The 17616-nt window shown below is 36.2% G+C and overlaps 1 protein-coding gene across 5 annotated transcripts in view; it reads right to left on the bottom strand.

The window, feature by feature from the left end:
• Positions 1-1350: 1350 nt before the first annotated feature.
• Positions 1351-17616, bottom strand: part of ADGRL2 (adhesion G protein-coupled receptor L2) — a 128943-nt gene continuing 112677 nt past the window's right edge. Inside the window, exons 17-23 of one of the 5 annotated variants that reach the window (XM_075156125.1) lie at positions 16050-16141; positions 15149-15193; positions 14002-14170; positions 10176-10304; positions 9659-9755; positions 6726-6854; positions 4081-4133 (exon numbers count right to left, since the gene is read on the bottom strand). In XM_075156125.1, coding sequence (XP_075012226.1) covers positions 4096-4133; positions 6726-6854; positions 9659-9755; positions 10176-10304; positions 14002-14170; positions 15149-15193; positions 16050-16141 — 699 coding nt within the window. In that variant the 3' untranslated portion in view covers positions 4081-4095. Of the gene's footprint in view, positions 3422-4080; positions 4134-6418; positions 6501-6725; positions 6855-9658; positions 9756-10175; positions 10305-14001; positions 14171-15148; positions 15194-16049; positions 16142-17616 lie in introns of those variants that run through there. The other 4 variants (XM_075156122.1, XM_075156126.1, XM_075156127.1 and 1 more) reach the window with 4 other exon arrangements.

Genomic DNA, 17616 nt, shown 5'->3' with positions numbered 1-17616 from the left:
GTGATGTTATTAGGTCATGTGTACTGTAATTACTAGAGCACCACAATTTTAAATCCCTAAGACATGATTTCCTAGATAGAAGGCAGCAACTATGCTTTTAAGTTGCTGTACAGACCAAGGGAATAATTTTTTCTCCAAAGAGTCTGCTGTATACCCTGAATCAGAACAAATTCTTCTTTCATAGAGACTTCAGATTTTTAAAGCATCTCTACTAAACAGAAGTAAACAGTTTCTGATTAAATTTTAAAAGTTCCAGTGACTCTACTGTAAACATAATAACTTTTAAGTGTTAAGGAACATGCTGGCAAGAGTTACCAACAGGGTTGATAGTGAAGATGCTTTTTCTTCAAGAACAATTGCTATGGTGTCACAGTCCTGATTACAGATAACATTGAGGTTACCTGAACCCCACGGTTCCATCTCAACCTGGATTTTTTTTTTACAGTATGAATTGTTTCAACAGCAGGAAGTCTTGCCCAAAATATACTTCGGAAATCCAAACTTTTTCAAAGTGCACTGATTTATTTTCCAAATGGACTTCATATATTCCACTGCATTAGAAGGTAACAGAATTGATATGGCTTTCAAATAAAATTTTGCTGTTCTAATACATATAGTGACAGCGGCCACACATGAAACTATGGCCTCTGTGATGACGGGGCATTAACTTTAGAGTTATTTGGAAGAACGCAATTTTGGAAGTTGTGACAAATGAAGTCCTTGACGTTATCTTTGAGAGGCCCTGGCTGAGAGGGACAAAAGAGGCTTGGGAATCAAGACAACAAAGACTTCAGACTTCCAATTTTACCACTGATTTGTAGATAACGTCTTGGGCATCAGCTGCCTTCTGCAGTTCTCTAGTCTGATAAAAATGGGGACAGTCATGCTTATTTATCTAACTCAAAACAGTGCCGTGATGGATTAATTATTTGGATAGCACTTGGAGTGCTATCCAAATGCTGCTTATTCATGTTTTCCCCACTGCAACAATATATCTTCATCACTAATAATTAACTGCTAATTACTGTTGCCAAGAATACAGTAGTGGTGTTTACCACCTTATTTTTAATTTCAGTACAGATGCCTACTTAAAAGTTATGTAAATATATGAAATTACAGTACATTTTCCTAATGACCCTGCTATGTCTGAGTTTAATACTATTCAATTGTGACTAGAGTAATGAATAGTGAAGATGACCTTTTTTCTGTAGAGCTATATAGACAGTTTCTATTGTATTCTCGACACTTAAATCATGAAACGTAAAGAAGCCATTCTAAGCAGGATACAGCTGGGTTGAAGGACTGCTGATGCCAATTATGCTTCGTACATAATAATGCGCATTTTACCTATTTGGAAAAAAATTCACATTTATTTACTGTCAAACAGGTGTTAAACTTTACAGTGGATATTAGTGATGGGCTCATTATTAACAGGTTTACACAAAGGGATGAAAGAAGCAGAATTTTGTTGAAACAATTTACATTTCATTAGATTTTTATCATAAAATAAATTAATTACTAAATATAGGCAGAAGGAATATGGAAGAGTAATAGTTATGTTTTATTTATTTTTTTTCAAGGACAGGCACCTTTTATTCACGAGAAAGCTTGTGAGAAGTGTCCAGTGTCCCCTTTACCCCTTACCACCCAACCCTGATTAAAGAATGAACAGGGAATTGAGTTACAATCTTTGTTAGCTATACCAAATTTGTGCAAGGCTTGGCATAATTGGCTTCTAAAACAATTTTCTCCCCAAATTATATTTTTTGGCAATAAAAATTCAAAACGTAAGAATAAAAACTAACTTGTCAAAGCAGAACACTGTTTACAGTGAAAAATAAGTGAAAACGGGTAGAACTCGCATTTTAAACATACTACCGTACTATGAACATAGTGTAAGAAAAACAGCTTATAACATATGTGCAACCAAGAGCTTTTCACAATATTTTCTTCAAACTCTTTAAAATTATTTTTTAATGACAATTATGTTTAAGTTGGACACAAATGTATTTATTTTACCCTAGCAATAGAACAAAATATAATTTCTTTAGCCATTTTTTCATGAGAACGGTTCATTGTACAGTTGAGGAAATATATGAAATAAGGCCTGTGGCTTGATTGCTAGTGGTTAGACATGTATTCAATCTTTGCCCTATTGGAAAAGATTTGCAGTGAACTGCAAACTGATGCAGAATATCTCTCCTGCTTTTGCAAGTCTTGTCAGGAATAGTAAGGTACAGTAAATTTGTCCCACAGGATTTTAGAGCCTACGCCTTGTATATAATACAATGTAGGCCTAGAAAAAAAACATGGTGCAGCCATATTTACAAATTTAGTTCACAAACTGCTGCAGTAAAATGGCTGGAAAGTGTTTATTTATCTTTTTTTCACAATTTTGTTAAATTCAGCAGCAGAAGATATCTTAAAATACCTTGTTGGTATTTCTTTTCTTTGTAACAAATAATTCATTTTAGTATACTCTGTGTATATACAAAGTTTTTGTTTTATAAAAATTCACAGAACTGCGAGGTCCAGTCATCCCCGTTACTGGAGAACCACAGGGTCAACAGAATTGTCTCTTCAAGCAGATATGAGGGAGCCTGCATGGGGCCAATTAAGTCTTTTTAATACTTGTACGTGGCCTTTAATATTTCTTTGCTACACTATTAAAGGCTCGTCACCAGTTGCATTTGTCCTTCTCTAACATCCCCTTCTGGAATACATCCTTCCTTGTTAATGGGAATTATATAGCCGTCGCTATTACCCCTGCTGATTTGATAGTACATCTGAAGCTGATGGCCAGCTCCTAGGTTTGGCATGCTCTTGTAGTAAATGTCCTCATTTTCACTCCTCCTGGAGGGAGAGAGATCTTCTTCAACGTCGGGGCTGCTCTCTGGATATGGAGAGTCTCTGAGATTGGGCATGCTCGTGTAAAGAGAGTCTCTGTTGGGGGACTGGAGGTGGTCGTCAGCCTCGGCTGTCAGCTGTGAGACATAGCTGTCGGTTCCTTCGGTCTTCACTTTCTTCTGGGGTTGGTACAGAAGGGAGTGAGTCCGCTGAGGAATGAGTGGGGCCTCAAGCTCTTTGTGGTGGAGCTCCAGCCCAGGGGTGTCACTGTGCATCAAAGATGAGGCATCTGCCACGATGGCGTCATCTTCGCTACTGCTCCCGCCGATCACAGCTTTGGCTGGTAGCGTGCGCTCCAGGTTGTGGTTCTTGCTGCTGCCCCGCAGGTTGTTGTGCACTAATTCTGAAATGATCATTTTCTCAAAAGCAGTATCATTCAGGCTTAGTCCACAGTCTACAACTTGCACGCTGTCGTTATAGTCTCCGTTGCGCAATGAGTAGCTGTTGTTGAAATTACCATTTAGCGGTAGAGTATCCATGGCACTTGTATCCCTGGCATTGTTCAGTGAATGTCCTGAAACGGAAAAGGACAGCTCTGGTTATTGCCTGATGTGCTTTTTATTACTTAATTTTTTTTTTTTAACAAAATTCTTTAATGTAGTTCAGGACAAAGTTGTACTTGGAAGTAAGACTTGAGAAAAGTTAGGTTATTGAACATTCCCAAATGCAAACAGTTGCACACCTTATAGGAAAGATGCATTTTAAAAATAGTAATGTGTGTTTCCTGTGGGGAATAGTGGCATTTTAATTTCTTAATTTGGTGTCAATTCTGTGACTCTTCCACAAGGAACTGTTCACTCCATGCCCTTGCATATGTAATGCAAAGCAATTCATTTGGAAACATCTATGTTTGGAAGTACATCACCATGATTTAGAAAAAGAAAATTAACAGAATTTGTCCTAAACGACACTAAATTAAAAAGGAATTAGATCACAGACATAACTGAAGGTAAATGTACAACATAAACCCACATAACTGGCAAGCAACTACTTTAACAACATTTCTAACATTTTTTCCTTTTTTTTTTTGAGATGGAGTAAAGAAAAGAATGAAAAAAATGGATAAATACAAAGAATTTATGTTAAACAAGGACAGCCATCTTTCACACTACAGGGACCAGGGCCCACAAGCACCATCCAACACCACGATAGACAGCAGGTGGAATGACTCACTTTGGACAACTCACATCATGTCTGTCTGCTCAGGCTATCTGGCCTAAGAGTAGCTGATATATAAAAGAAAGTAAAATGATTTATTGTAACATGATGAAGAATTACTGAGCTTCTCAGCAACTTAGTCAGAGCAAGGGTTCAGCAAATTAGATTACTAAGCAATAACAGCTTTTCTTTTCCCACTTAATGTAATTTTTTTGCACTAATATTCTGTCTGCCAACAACGGCCCCAGGCTTCTAAAGGTCAAAGTTTGCCTGCAGTTTGCATCAGTCACAGTGACAGCGCTGAATGAACCAGAATAGTTAATTAAGAGTTAGGCCCACAGTTACCGTGGGCATGGAAGTCAAATGCAGAAATGTTAGGAATTTCTTTAAGTATGGGTCACAGAAATTAAACCAAAGAATAAATATTAGTTGTGGAATGGGAAGAGGAAATCAGCCATGGCTGATATCTCATAGCTGCTGGAGGAATGACAGATTGGGTAAGTCTGCTGGAAACATGAAAAGAAGTTTAAGGGGGGGAAAAATGAAGTCTTATGATGATTAAGGTCTTTATGTTTTTGGTTTTGCCTTTTTTTTTTTTTTTTTTTGGTAACACGATAAAGAAAAGGGTTTCCTATAGACACAAAGACATGTAAACTATGACAGCACAGTGCTTCCCAAGCAAAGGAAAAAGAAAAAAAAATACTTTGAAAGAAATTAAACAGTCTGAACCATGGAAAGTCAGATGGTTAGCGCATTCCTAGAAAACCACTTAATCTACAGATATGTCTGGAAGTAAAGAAAGAATGGAGTGACTTTACTGAAATGAGACTGACCACTGTGAGGCTGCTGCATTATATGCAAGGCTTGGAGGAGTATAAGAAAAAAGTTGTTTTGGAAAAGATTATACATTTTTCCATTTTGGGTTTTTTTCATAACTAAAGCTGCAGCTTATCCTAGAAAATTCAATCTTCTCTGGAAAATATTGTTTTCAATTAAAAAGTAATTGCATTTTCTCATGAAAAGATTTTTGTCTTCAACTCTAAAAAATACAGTAATAATTTCCAAATAAATTCTGAGTAATTTGCAAATCATTTTGTATTTGCATTATTGTTAAGTCCTCTCCATGTGTACTGATTTAAACAGTGATGAGGGTTGTTTGAAAGGTCTCTTTAAGCTTTGATTAAACAACTTTGTAGTTTTGCAATTTCATATATGTTCCAAGTTTTTTCTTCCAATGGATTTAGCTGCGCAGAACATATGGCATTTATAAAAGTAGACAACACATGGACCACATGCTGGCATTCATTTCCCTCATGAAAGTGATTTAATTCTATAATTTTAATTCTCTTTTCTTCTGCTAAACAGATACCAAAATATATCTGAAAATCCAAAATGAGTTTTCTGTGATATACTGCAGAGTTAAGCATGCTAGAATACATTCAAATTGGTTTGATGAGGCAAATTTTGATGCCCATGATCAGGTAATTCATTTGAAATCTTTCCATAGCCTGTAGCAAGATTACTGTGGGAATGTAAAAATATAAGTAAATTGTTAAGCATTTCTGCTTGACACTGCTTTGGTTTTAAACAGCAAATTATTTCAGCATTGCATAACTTCTGTTACCAAGAGGGTTTGCTACAGACCTCATGTTGTTTCCCAAAAAGCAGTATGCAAGTACTTTTTGAATGTGGAAACATTTCATTTGCAAATTGTGAACCACTTGCCCGCTGAGTCTACTTCATGACCGCTAGTTATGTTTTAATTGTGCCCATTAAAAATCATGCTGAAAAAATTTACATTTGATAGGCAAAGTTAAGTTTTACTCCCATACTTGTCTCTCTGTAGGTTGCTAGAGGAAAGCATAAGGAAAGTAAGAAAACAAGAGAATGAAAATAGAAACTACAGTTCAGTTAAAAAGGAAACTTGAAAGAAAAACTGGAAACAAGGTTTTATGAGCTCTTTATCAAAGATTTATCGTTCCAGTTATACTAAAGTGATCTTATGACTCATCAAACAGTAACTGCTAGATATTTACTGATGAATTGCACCATAGTTAAAAAAGGCAACTAGAAAATGTAACAACAAAATGTTAGGTAAGTGATGACACCCTTTATTCCTACAGAACTAAACTGTTCTAACTGTTAATCTCAAGATTTTCCTACAGGAAAATGATCTACCATAAAGCTGCACTATACCATAGTTTAGATCTATTTGACGCTGGATACAATTTTCTACACTGGGGTATCCAAAGGTGTCAAGATGCCTTGCGCTGCTTTAGTATCTAATCCGTTCCACAAGCAGGTTTTTCTCAGCAAGCTTTAGAGTCAACCTTATATTGCATAGACATGATACCTCTAAGTGATATATATCTTGAAGATGGGCTCTCGGACCATGTGGTGTCAGTCCTGTAATAGTATATTAAGATTTATGCCACCTGTGTTAAAAACATGGATAATTATTGGTAAATACTGTTATGGCAAAGGCATTACTATAATATAGTGCAGTTTTACAAGCTGACATTGGCAATACCGTATTTCTCAAACTGACAGAAATTCAGAATGTACGGCTAGGGTATTGCAACTTGAGTTTCTATCTAGGGAAAAGAAGGGATTTGGAGCGAGCCAAGAAAAGCGGTTTTATTCAGGAAGTATAAGCACACCTGGTGAGTTAAACACAGGAGCTGAAGGGGCATTACATACAACTGTTTCAGCGAGCAATGTGTTATAGGGGTTGTTAGTGCCGTGTGGTCGAAGAAGAGGGTTTGTTAGTAGGTAATTGCCAGTCATTCCTAAAGCAAAAGAAACAGAAAAAAATGTCAGTTCTTTAATTTTAGGCTGACAGTTTCAATAAAGAATATTTTTTATTCATCATGAATCATGTAGGCTTTGTCAAATGTAATTCAGCTGAAAATTTCTGAATGTATTTGAGCTATGTATTTGAAAAGGGAGTAGGAAAACACAGTTAGATTCCAGTAATTCACAGGTGCTGTCCAAATCCCCAAAGTAAACATCTGGTGAGAGTGACATTTACTAATGTATACAAAACCACTGCTACACAAGAATAGCAATTAAATGTGTAGAGATCAAGGTACTACATAAAGCTATTATAACTTTAAAAATGATCGTATGGAACACTTCTGTCCAGAATTGAGAGAACTGAATTTCTCAGATTGAAAGGTATTGAAAAATCTCTTATGACAGGATCAGAGCTGTTATTCACTTTATTAAAAACACACGGATAGTGGAAGGGAATTGCTGTTTTCAAACAGACAGTGGATGACAAACTGCAAGAAGCATATCTTAGTATATGCAAAAGTATGCATGCTGAGGGGAAAGCAAAATATTTGCTCTAAGAAATCAGAGCATTCACATTTTCTCCTGGGACATTCATGCTGCAACTTTATCTGCCAGGTTTTAAAAAAGAATTCCTCGAATGACAAATTTTCTTTAAACAATCAGTTTACAAACAATGTAAGACGAAGCAAAATACTACATGAACAGATTTTTTTTAAACCCATTTTACATGTTAATGCAACACCATTTAAAGAACTCTTGGAATAATTAGAAAAAAAATCAGCATATTTTGAGAAATTATTAAAAAGTCAATTAATCTCTGATTTCTAGCTACTAGAAGAAAAATGGGTTGGAATAATGACAAAAAAACCCACAAGAAATGCTGTGATTTAAAACTTACTTTAAACATTTCATTAAGGGAAAATTCCACTTTCTTTTCTATTGCATTGCACAGCACTATATCGGGATCAGTGTATTACAGACCCAAGGACAACTAAAGAGCCAGCTATATTTTTATAGTATGGATATTTTTATTTGGCAAGGAAAAGATAGTATTTATTCCAAATATTAACGCTTTTGTACTACCATAAATACTCAGTAGCAGAAATGAGCAAAAAATTCTAAGATTCAGAGAATTATTGCCTGATTATGCTAATCTTATTTGAAAGTTTGTATCAGTGAACAACTAAAAAGGTTTTATCATAGTTTTTTCACTTGTAATGTACTTATTACTAGAAATACTACCTGAAATATATTTTGCTTGGGTTTTTTCTGTGTACTATGTTTAATCTTGGTTAGAATTCTTATCTGTAATTTATAGTTAAGAGAATTTTTTTTTTCAATCCAAAAATTTTTGCCACCTTTAAAAGCTTGATTTTTATTTTAAAGGAAAAATGACACTTGTCATTAATTACTGAACTACCCTTATATGTACGTATCACTGAGATAGTGACAATATTGTAATTGAATAAAGATGATATCCATTTTTCTAATCATAGCAGAACATCTCCAGTGACTTGAGACTGGAGCTCCGAAACAGGGAGAAGCTTCCAAGATCTCTGTTCAACTCTGAATTAATTGGGGGTGCAGCATGGTTAGAGCAAATCTCAGGAGTCAGAGATGTCAAATTAGGGTGAAATCCCAGACTTTTATCTATAGCGTATTTACGGGATTTTAATAAGACACTGGAAGGGAATGTACGTCTTTCTTGAGCATGAAAAATATACATTTTCTACTTAGGAGAAGTTACTTAATTTTGATTTTGCCAGAGGAACATACAAGATTCAGTGGGGGGAGCAGTGAGACACACAGGTCTTATCCACTTTCTATATGCCAAATAGCAAAAATAGAATCATGCTTTCTGAAATCTTTTCTTTTGCAAAATACCACACTATTTACTTCCAAAATAAATGTGAGTTAAGTATATGTCTCTACTACCAAATCTTGAAAAAAAACAAGGGAGGAAAATTTGCTAGTTGTGGTTGATGAGGGCTTCACAGCAGCCCTGGCAGTGATGGATTTTCTGTTTCAAACTTTCTGAGTTGAGCAGGAACTGGTCGCAATGAGATCAGGGCTACGTGTTCTTCTCCTAGGGACGTGGGTGGAAGAACAGGCTTTGAACTTGGCTTGCACAGAGCAGTCTTCCCTCCATTGCTAGCTGAAAACTGCCTTAAAAAAACAAAGGAGGGAGGGGAGAAAGGAAGGGACGTTCTGTCTTGGTTAATATCCTTGTCTTCTAACTGGACATGAGAATAAGGTTACAGATTTCAAAGTCTATTTGAGTTGAGAAATTTGGAGTTTTGGCCTCTCTGTGCCTGAAAATCTGGATTCTATCCCATGTGACAGACACGATGCTCTTTGAAATAGAAAAGATAAATGCTTTACAGACATCTTTTGCATAGAAATGATATCAATTAGATTTCACTGGGAAAATTTCTGCACCTAAAAATCATAGTCAAATATGCATTAAAATGTTACTGCACTCATATTTCTGTTTCAGATTTAACCTATAAAGGTTAGGAAAGATTTAAAATTATGATCTTGCTTTTAAGTTAAATTATTGATGAAACTTATTTAAATACATTCCCACGAATGGAGGAATTCAACTTCTATAGCAAGGGGCCAGTTGAAGGAACACGGTTTTAAAATGTGCTGGTGGATGACTTTAAAACTCTGCTTTTAGAGAACATTTGTTCCAGATTTTTTTTCAAAACATTCTTTTCAATTCTTCTGTGTTAAATGATATAAAATCTGTATAAAATTTAAGGCTTCTAAAACTGAAATGTTCCCAGTGACTGACCTTGATTAAGTGTTGAAGTGCTGTTGATGTCACCTGAGATAAAAGACGATTCAGATTGTTTCCTCACAGTGTCATTCCACATCCTCCTTATACGACTCTGTTAACATAAAGCAGTAAGACAGAAGCATAGTAAGTTACAAAAATTTTTTTCCTACTTATGTGCTATTATGTAGAATATTTGTACTTATTTTGGCCTAAAGTAAGTCATTCTTCTAGCAAAGAGTGAAACTCCTCCTTTTCTTATTAAAACTCTAATTTATAAAATTTCATTTAGATGAAACATGGTGGTATAAGCCTTCCTATAAATCAGCCCCTAATTACAAGAAAAATAAGGTGTTTGCATTAGACCAAAGTAAAAGGAAATGTTTAAAAAGAATCAATTCTACTATGCAGAAGTATGTATTTGCCATCTAAATTATAATACTGAGAAGACAATTAGTGCTTCTGATTGGAACTCATCTCAGTAGGCTTTTTATAAATAAGGTTAATTAAAAGATGCTGTCAAAATCTTTGTTACCTGAGTGCCAGAGGAATAGCGAGCACTAGTTCTTGTTGTTGATGCCTTCACTGAACTGTGGGGACTCTCAGTTGGTAGTCCACCACAGCAGTAGGAATGTCGAAAGCATTTGCCATACTCCTTACGTACCTATGGGGGGAAAAAAACCATTACTTCGCACAAAAAATAGTGTAAAATATCTCTGCTGGCAAAAAGACATGAACCTTGCATTGAAACTACTCACACATTTTTCAAGCAAATAGATAATTCTTGTCTATTGAATCGTTTGCCGTTAGCAAAATCAGAGATTTTTCCCTGCTTAGCGGCAGCATTATCAGCTATCCAGGATTTTTGAACAAATCATTTCCAAAGCATACACACACTTCATTTACATGTGCCTGAATAATCATTACTGAGTTATTTATGGGATTATTTTTATTTTGTCTTCATATTGTAGATTAATACAGTTAAGTTCACCCGAATTGAATGCTGGCTGAAAATAGTCCTTTTTATATGACCTTTTTGCGCAGAAACCATAGAAAGCCTAGCTTCCCATCTCAGTGCGCAAGAAGGGCTGAGAGAGCAAGCCTTTGCACTGCTTGGTACTGCTCATTAAGTTATCCCTTCCAAGAATGTGTGCAAAACCTGCAATGACTATGAAGGCATTTTCATACAAAGTTAGTCTGTAACTCAAACAGCTGCTAGTTGATATGGTCACACCTGCTTCGGGATTGTACAAAGCTCACAAACGCCCGTGCCCCGCTCCAGGCAGAGCGCCAGCTATGCTGGTGGAGGCACCGTCAGTGTTTCAGAGTCAAATTTTGAACCGTAAAGGCTGGGAAATGAAGCATCTTTTACTTTTAGGACCAAAAAATAAAATCCTCTTTACTGTCTTTATTGAACCAGGAAATCTGAATACAGCTATGTATATGATTTTTGTCTGACAGAGCAACAAAACTAACTAATGATTCCAGTATTTGGCCTGCATTTATTCACCTTCTGTTTCCAGTGACCTACTGGAAACTTTAGTTTTGTAATTTATGTGTGTTAACGTTTGTCATGAAATAATCAGGATTAATTTACAGAGCAGTTAATTCTCTCATATTCGGTGACTGCTACACTGACTACTGCTTTCAGATAACAGAACAGTGCATACATATATTGGCAACATGACAGCATCAGTGAAAGGACACAGTGGATAAAATTTTTAAAGATGCATAAGTCTAAATTCATAAATCTTCCACCAGATACTTGGGAATCTAAGTGTCACTTCTACATCCACAAAAATCCTAAATTTCTGGGAAAAGTGGGATTTCAGCTAATCTGGAAATTCTGCTTGACCTATGAATATATAGGACAGAAAGAAAGTTATGGGTATGTAAAAAGGGGAGAGGGGAAAATGCAAAAAGTTAATAATGTGGATTTACATATGCCATGTGCTGTTTTCAATATTACAAGAATTTTACTCATGGATTACATACTGTGATGCTTCTATAAACCACAAGGTTGAAGAAAATCTGAATAGTTAGTGCCTTAACTTCAAGCTAGGGACAATAACTCATGTTTTTATAAAAGTATGTGGTACATATTTTAAGTGAACGTCTACCTATATCAGCACAAAAGACACATAAAAAAATGAAAACAGAAATGCACGGATATAGAATTACAATCTTTAACTCTGTAGTCTGAAAAACATAAGTCTATGTATGTATCATCACTAGATGGTATAACACCTAAGAAAATACATTCCTGAACGCTAATGGATATTAAATGCTCCAAACCACTACATAGTAGAGACAATAGCAAACAAAACTGTATTTTTACCCAAATACTACCCTCCAGGGCTGGTTTTGCCTAATGCCTACATTGCAGTGAATGTACATTATCTATCAGTACTGCGCATTCCACTGTCATTATTTCGAAATTAGAGCTTGTTGGAAACTGATGGAAGCAACAGCACTATCATCCTGTCAGAACTGGAAACATAACAGTTTTCACTTTCACAATTCTATTTCTCTGTTCAATTTAGTGACCAACTAGTAATAACAGAATAAGAAGACTACATTAGCTATGCAGACAGAGGATAGGATGATATCCAAAGGCATCAAAACTTAAAAATCTTAAATTGCAGCTTTAACGTTCTTTCAGGTATAAATCTTATTGCTCTAGGTTATGCTTTTTCACACTTGACTGGTATTTTAATATTGCTTTTTGCTGACTCCACTTAATATAAAAACAATGCACAGCTGTAAAAAGAAATAAAAAAGGAATCTGTTTTTGATTTTCAAGTCTAATACAAGTAGTAGAAAGGGCAACATTGTATGAAACCCTAATCTAGAAATTATTTGCATTTTGAGAATGTTTGCATTTTCTTCCCTCTCTTCTTTTCTTAGGCTCAATTTCCTCTCTAAGTGTGCTTTTGTTCTCTCAAAATGAGAGGAGTGCCGTGTTCATCTGGATAAAATTTTTTCTGTCTACCAGATCTTTTCCTAAAACATGCCTGAATGCCATTGTCTACCCCAAACTTAGAGACGCCAATACTGTTAGGGCTGGTACAGTTGAGAACACGCAAGAATGTGATTTTTGTACTTACACAGCAACGCTGTATCCAGTGGTCTCAAACCATTTTATAGATATCACTTAATTATGTCTCTGGTGAGCTAACTATAATGAGAGTTAATAATGGCTAGGTCTCCAGCCTAAAACTGGTAAAAATATTTAGAATCTAAATATTCCAAATTGGGTATTTCCAAATGCAGGATGTATTGCATTTTATGTTAAGGTTTTTTGGGTGGGATTTTTTGACGTTTACCCTTCTTCTCAACTCTCGTTACTTTAATTTGCTACGCCTTCTAACACAGGTTATGAGCTTTTTTCTTTTGTCCTTCACTAAAGCACCTCTAAGGCATCCTTGGAAGCAGTCTCTGCCCTCAGTCTGGAGAAGAGGAGGCGTGCAGGGAACTCAAAGAGAATCCCACCCGGCTGCGCCTTTCACTTCCTTCTCTCCTGTTTGCTCCTCTCTCCCATGCAAGCTTTCCCTCTCCATAGCAGATCTGCTCCTTCTGGACCCCTCTGCTCCCATCGGGCAAAGGGGAGCAGAACTAATTTAGCACATCCCACTCATGAGCTGAGCGATTCCAGTTTTTCCAGTTAAGACCACGAAGCTGTTGGATTGCTGGGGGAGGCAAACACTTTAAAAAAAGTAGTCACGCTGGCATCTTTGGAAAACTCTCCCTGTTAGCAGTTGTCTAGCATTAATGACTACTTTTTTCTAAGGTGTGTCAAAGTTCATAATAAAATTAATTTTTAGATCTCACTTAATTTTGTAATCAACGAGCACTCATAGTACAATCCCTGCCTATCGCCCGTAGCTTTACGTGGCAGCTTAATGGGATCTCAGGAGAGGTCTTCTGCCTTGATCTGAGAAAGAGAGTTTCCAGGCTGAGATGGGCTGATATTGTAAATGATGCTTTGTTTGCAGTGCTGCAGCGGAGGCAGGATTTGTTTCATGTACACATAAAGGACTTTTGGCTGTAAGTCCAAACTAATACATAACCAATGGTAAACAGTACATTTTCTATAGTAATTTTCTTCCCAAAGCCTCAAAACTTTTCAAGCCCAGGTTGGAAATGCTGCATCCATTTTAAATCCGCCGAGGCCACAGAGCAGTTACATGACTCCCACAAGTACACACAGCAAGAATTGCTTTTGAATCCTAGTCTCCTCCTCAAACTGCTTCAACATACCCCAGTTCCTGACATTGCTATTTTTTTCTTTATTTTTTAAGCAATATATGTGGTATTTTTAAGGAGTTAGGGAACACGCATCTGTGTTTTCAGTAACTTACTTTCTTTTGAAGAGCACAATGAAAGATGAAAATAAACATTCCTTGGAAAGCATTAAATACTGTGAAGAGATATGTCATCACAACAGTCCCCTCATTGATAAACAGCAGGCCAAATGACCATGTTAGGCCAAGGAGACACAGGAGAGCAAATGCACCCAGGACCCAGGATCTGTAAAAGAAAATTAATTTTAGTAACATTACTTACGAGAATGCATGTTGCAAATCCAATATTAACATTTCAGTTCCTGCAGTTGACTTTCACTAGGTTCATATTCAAATGCAAAAGTTCCTTGGGTTTAACCTTTTATCTATTAAAGAAAGAACAATTCCATTTGGTACTCTTATTCTCCAGTGAAAACAGCAAGAGTAGATATGACCTTTTTCTTTCTCAAGAATTGCATAGGATGTCAAAACTATTTTGGAATGCAGAAGTATAGCGCAAGCCCCAGCTACTCCATTGCTTTATCTGCTTTTACAAAAGAGATTGATAAACCTGGCTTAGCCACTAATCACACCATAGATTTTAAACAGTGGTGCTGCCATATGACGCCAAGTAATGTAACACAAATGCACAAAGGTTAAACAGCAGATTAAAAGCCTAGAGCCCAAATCTTTAATGCTCCGATAAACTCAGCTAAACTGAAGCTAGATGATCTAACTTCCGCATGAAACCCTGCTGAAATGTGACAAAAATATGGATATTGCTCTACAGAATAGTCTAAAAAAGATTCCATCATGAATAGGTTAAGGAAAAGGAATTGTAGAGAACAGCACAGAATGAAAGGGAAAGGGAATTTAGTCAGTGAATTCCACATCTAACTAATGATCTTACTTGATAAATGGCTTATTATCTTCATAGCTAGAAAGCATTATAAGCAGAAAAGAGAAACAAAATTATTAGACAGAATTGAAACAGAAATTAATAAGAGCATTTTTAATTGTCTACAAAAATCAGTCAAAAATAGGAAATTCAAAATGCAGAGGCAAGCAATTTAAAATTATAAAAGCATATAATAGTTAAAAATTCTTTAGCAAATCAGGTATCTCAAAACTAGTTAATTAAAATTAAGGGAAATCCACAATATTGACCGAGTTTGTAAAGTTAAAAATCATGCTAGAAATTTGTTAATGTAGGGTTCTATCTTACCCAGGTAAGTCCGTATTATAGTAGCCATCACAAACACGGTAATTACTGGTGTGGATGAGAAGACAGAAAGAGGGAAAGGAAGAAAAGAGAGAGATGCTAAAGATTAGCGCTCTCTCTCATCATGCAACATGCAATGAAGCTGATACTGACCTATCTAGAACATCTAGTTCACAATGTTAGCCTTACTGAAAATCTCCCTTCGTCATTTTCAACATTCAAAGCAAATCTGTAAGACCCTTTCACATCCAACCCTCAGTGTTAGAAAGTTGCACCATCCCTTCAGTGTTGATAACAAAAACCTTCCATACAACGTAAAGCTATACAGAACACAGTAAAAGACTATCTAAAGAAGCAAGAGCTGCCAAAGCCTTGTTAATTATGTAACACTTATATTACTCTCCGAAAGGGATACTGCAGTACAGCGCCACGATAAAGTAAACATTTGTTAAATTAGCATGAAAACAGCAGATAATCTTCAAGTTAACAATAATAATAGAGTCAATTCTCTTGGGAGAACAGGATTACGATTAGAAACTGCTCAGAATCCCTAAATCAAAAAGTCATTTAACAAAACAAACTTAATATAATCATATCAGCCATGCAAACAGGAACATCATTTTTGAACTGCATTTTAAATGCAAATGAAATTACTACAGTGCTGTGGCATTTCCGTGAAACAGTTTCTCGGCACTAGTTCCAGGCTGAAATTATCTAATTTTGACCAGCGTTTGTGACATTACAGCAACAATGTGACGAAAGCAGGATTGGCTCTGTTTGCTTCTAATTGACATCTGCAGTTGCTGGGAGACAATGGCATGTGCTCCTAATGGAGAGTAGCTTTCAATCAGTTCAGCAATCAGAAAATAATCATAGTTCTCATACTTGAACACAAAGCACTTACTTAATGTTTTCCAACCTGCTAGAGTCTGGTTTCAAAGTGTTTGAGTGCTTCACCATTTTGCACAATGTGATCACCAGGAAGATAAGATTCAGCTGTCAAAACAGATAAGAATGAAATCAAACTACTTCAAGTAATAGGTTGAATAATGATGATGTTACAGACTAAACAAAAATCCCGTAGTTTATTTTCAAATATGTAGTGAAACTGGGTAACTATATCAGACAGTCTCTAAAAGGTGATTGCAAATATGGATGAGGAGAAAAAAAATGTTAGAAGTTCTTGTTTCACTTAATTTTCCAAATTCACCTCATCATCATGAACCACCATATTTAGCTCATGTCCAACACTTGTCACTGTCAGTCCAGCTCTGTCTTCCAGCATGTTGTTCACCTTCGCCTGTCACCTCTGGCCCTGTTCCCCATCTCACTGACTTCCTCCGAGGTCTATGGTTACCCCTTTACTGTACTATACTACTTGTCTTTTTATCACCCCATCCTGCTTCTGGAATGTTTTTCGCCCTTACTGGTTTCTCCCTTTCTGTTCTTTTATTCCCTTTTGTTCTCACAAATCCACTGTGGTCTTGAAATGTAACTGAAGAAAAAGAAAAAGAAAGAGAAAAAGAAACACAAAGATGTAGCAAATGCATCAAACTTAACAGTGCCATAGACATGTGCTGGTGGTGTACCCTCCTACTGCCCTCTTTCCCTTTGTAGTTTGGATTCTGTCGAAGCGAGACTGCATGCCACTTGAAGGAAAGGACTATGCTGTCTTATTCTTGTTGTGTCATTCATATAGATAACACCGGGGAAGCTAGTAAAGGTAATTTTTTATAGTTTTCCTACTGTGAAACAGAATCACAGATATCAAAGATACTAGGCACCTTTCTCCTATCGATTTCAAAGCATGTGAAGAGCACAGGTAAGCCAAATACAAGGATGCCTGTAGAACATGGACTGAAAAGTGGTATACAGTTAATTTAAGCAATTAGTATGTGCTGTCCTATATCATGCAGACAATTCAAATAAAATTGTTATGTTTGAAAACAGTAAGAGCTATGTCCTTTCAGGGAGAAGACATACATCCTCATCCACTAGTACAATGGTCCACAAGAAATGGCTGAACCGATAGCTAAGAGAATATGCTTGGACATCCTTATAACACATCTATTAGATATATTATAACTCCATTCTTACAATCTTCGTATATATCTGCAACTGGTTACTGATGAAGAATGATCAAGCCCAGTTTCTCATTTTGGGAAGCCTTTGGTTTGAGACAGCATCAAAATCCTCACAATTTTTGTAACATTGTGGATACCAGTTCATACCAGATGTGTTCCTACAGCTGTGCCACAATGATCAGAAATGTTACTCAAATCCTAATAAAGAGCAGGTCTTAACAATCTACAAAAGAGGAGTAATTTGAAGGCTCTGATCAGAGTCTCTTAATAAAGACATGTATTATAGAAATAATTCCTACTGCTAAGGGCAATCAAGTTTATCACTGCTGCTGCTGTCTCGAAATCAAGATGGACAGTATAAACTATAATGCAGTTCTCAACACCAGA

Source organism: Calonectris borealis, chromosome 8 (genome assembly GCF_964195595.1).
Source record: "Calonectris borealis chromosome 8, bCalBor7.hap1.2, whole genome shotgun sequence".
Taxonomy (NCBI): domain Eukaryota; kingdom Metazoa; phylum Chordata; class Aves; order Procellariiformes; family Procellariidae; genus Calonectris; species Calonectris borealis.
The sequence above is the reverse complement of the archived record's forward strand: the minus strand, read 5'-3'. Positions and strand labels throughout refer to the sequence as shown.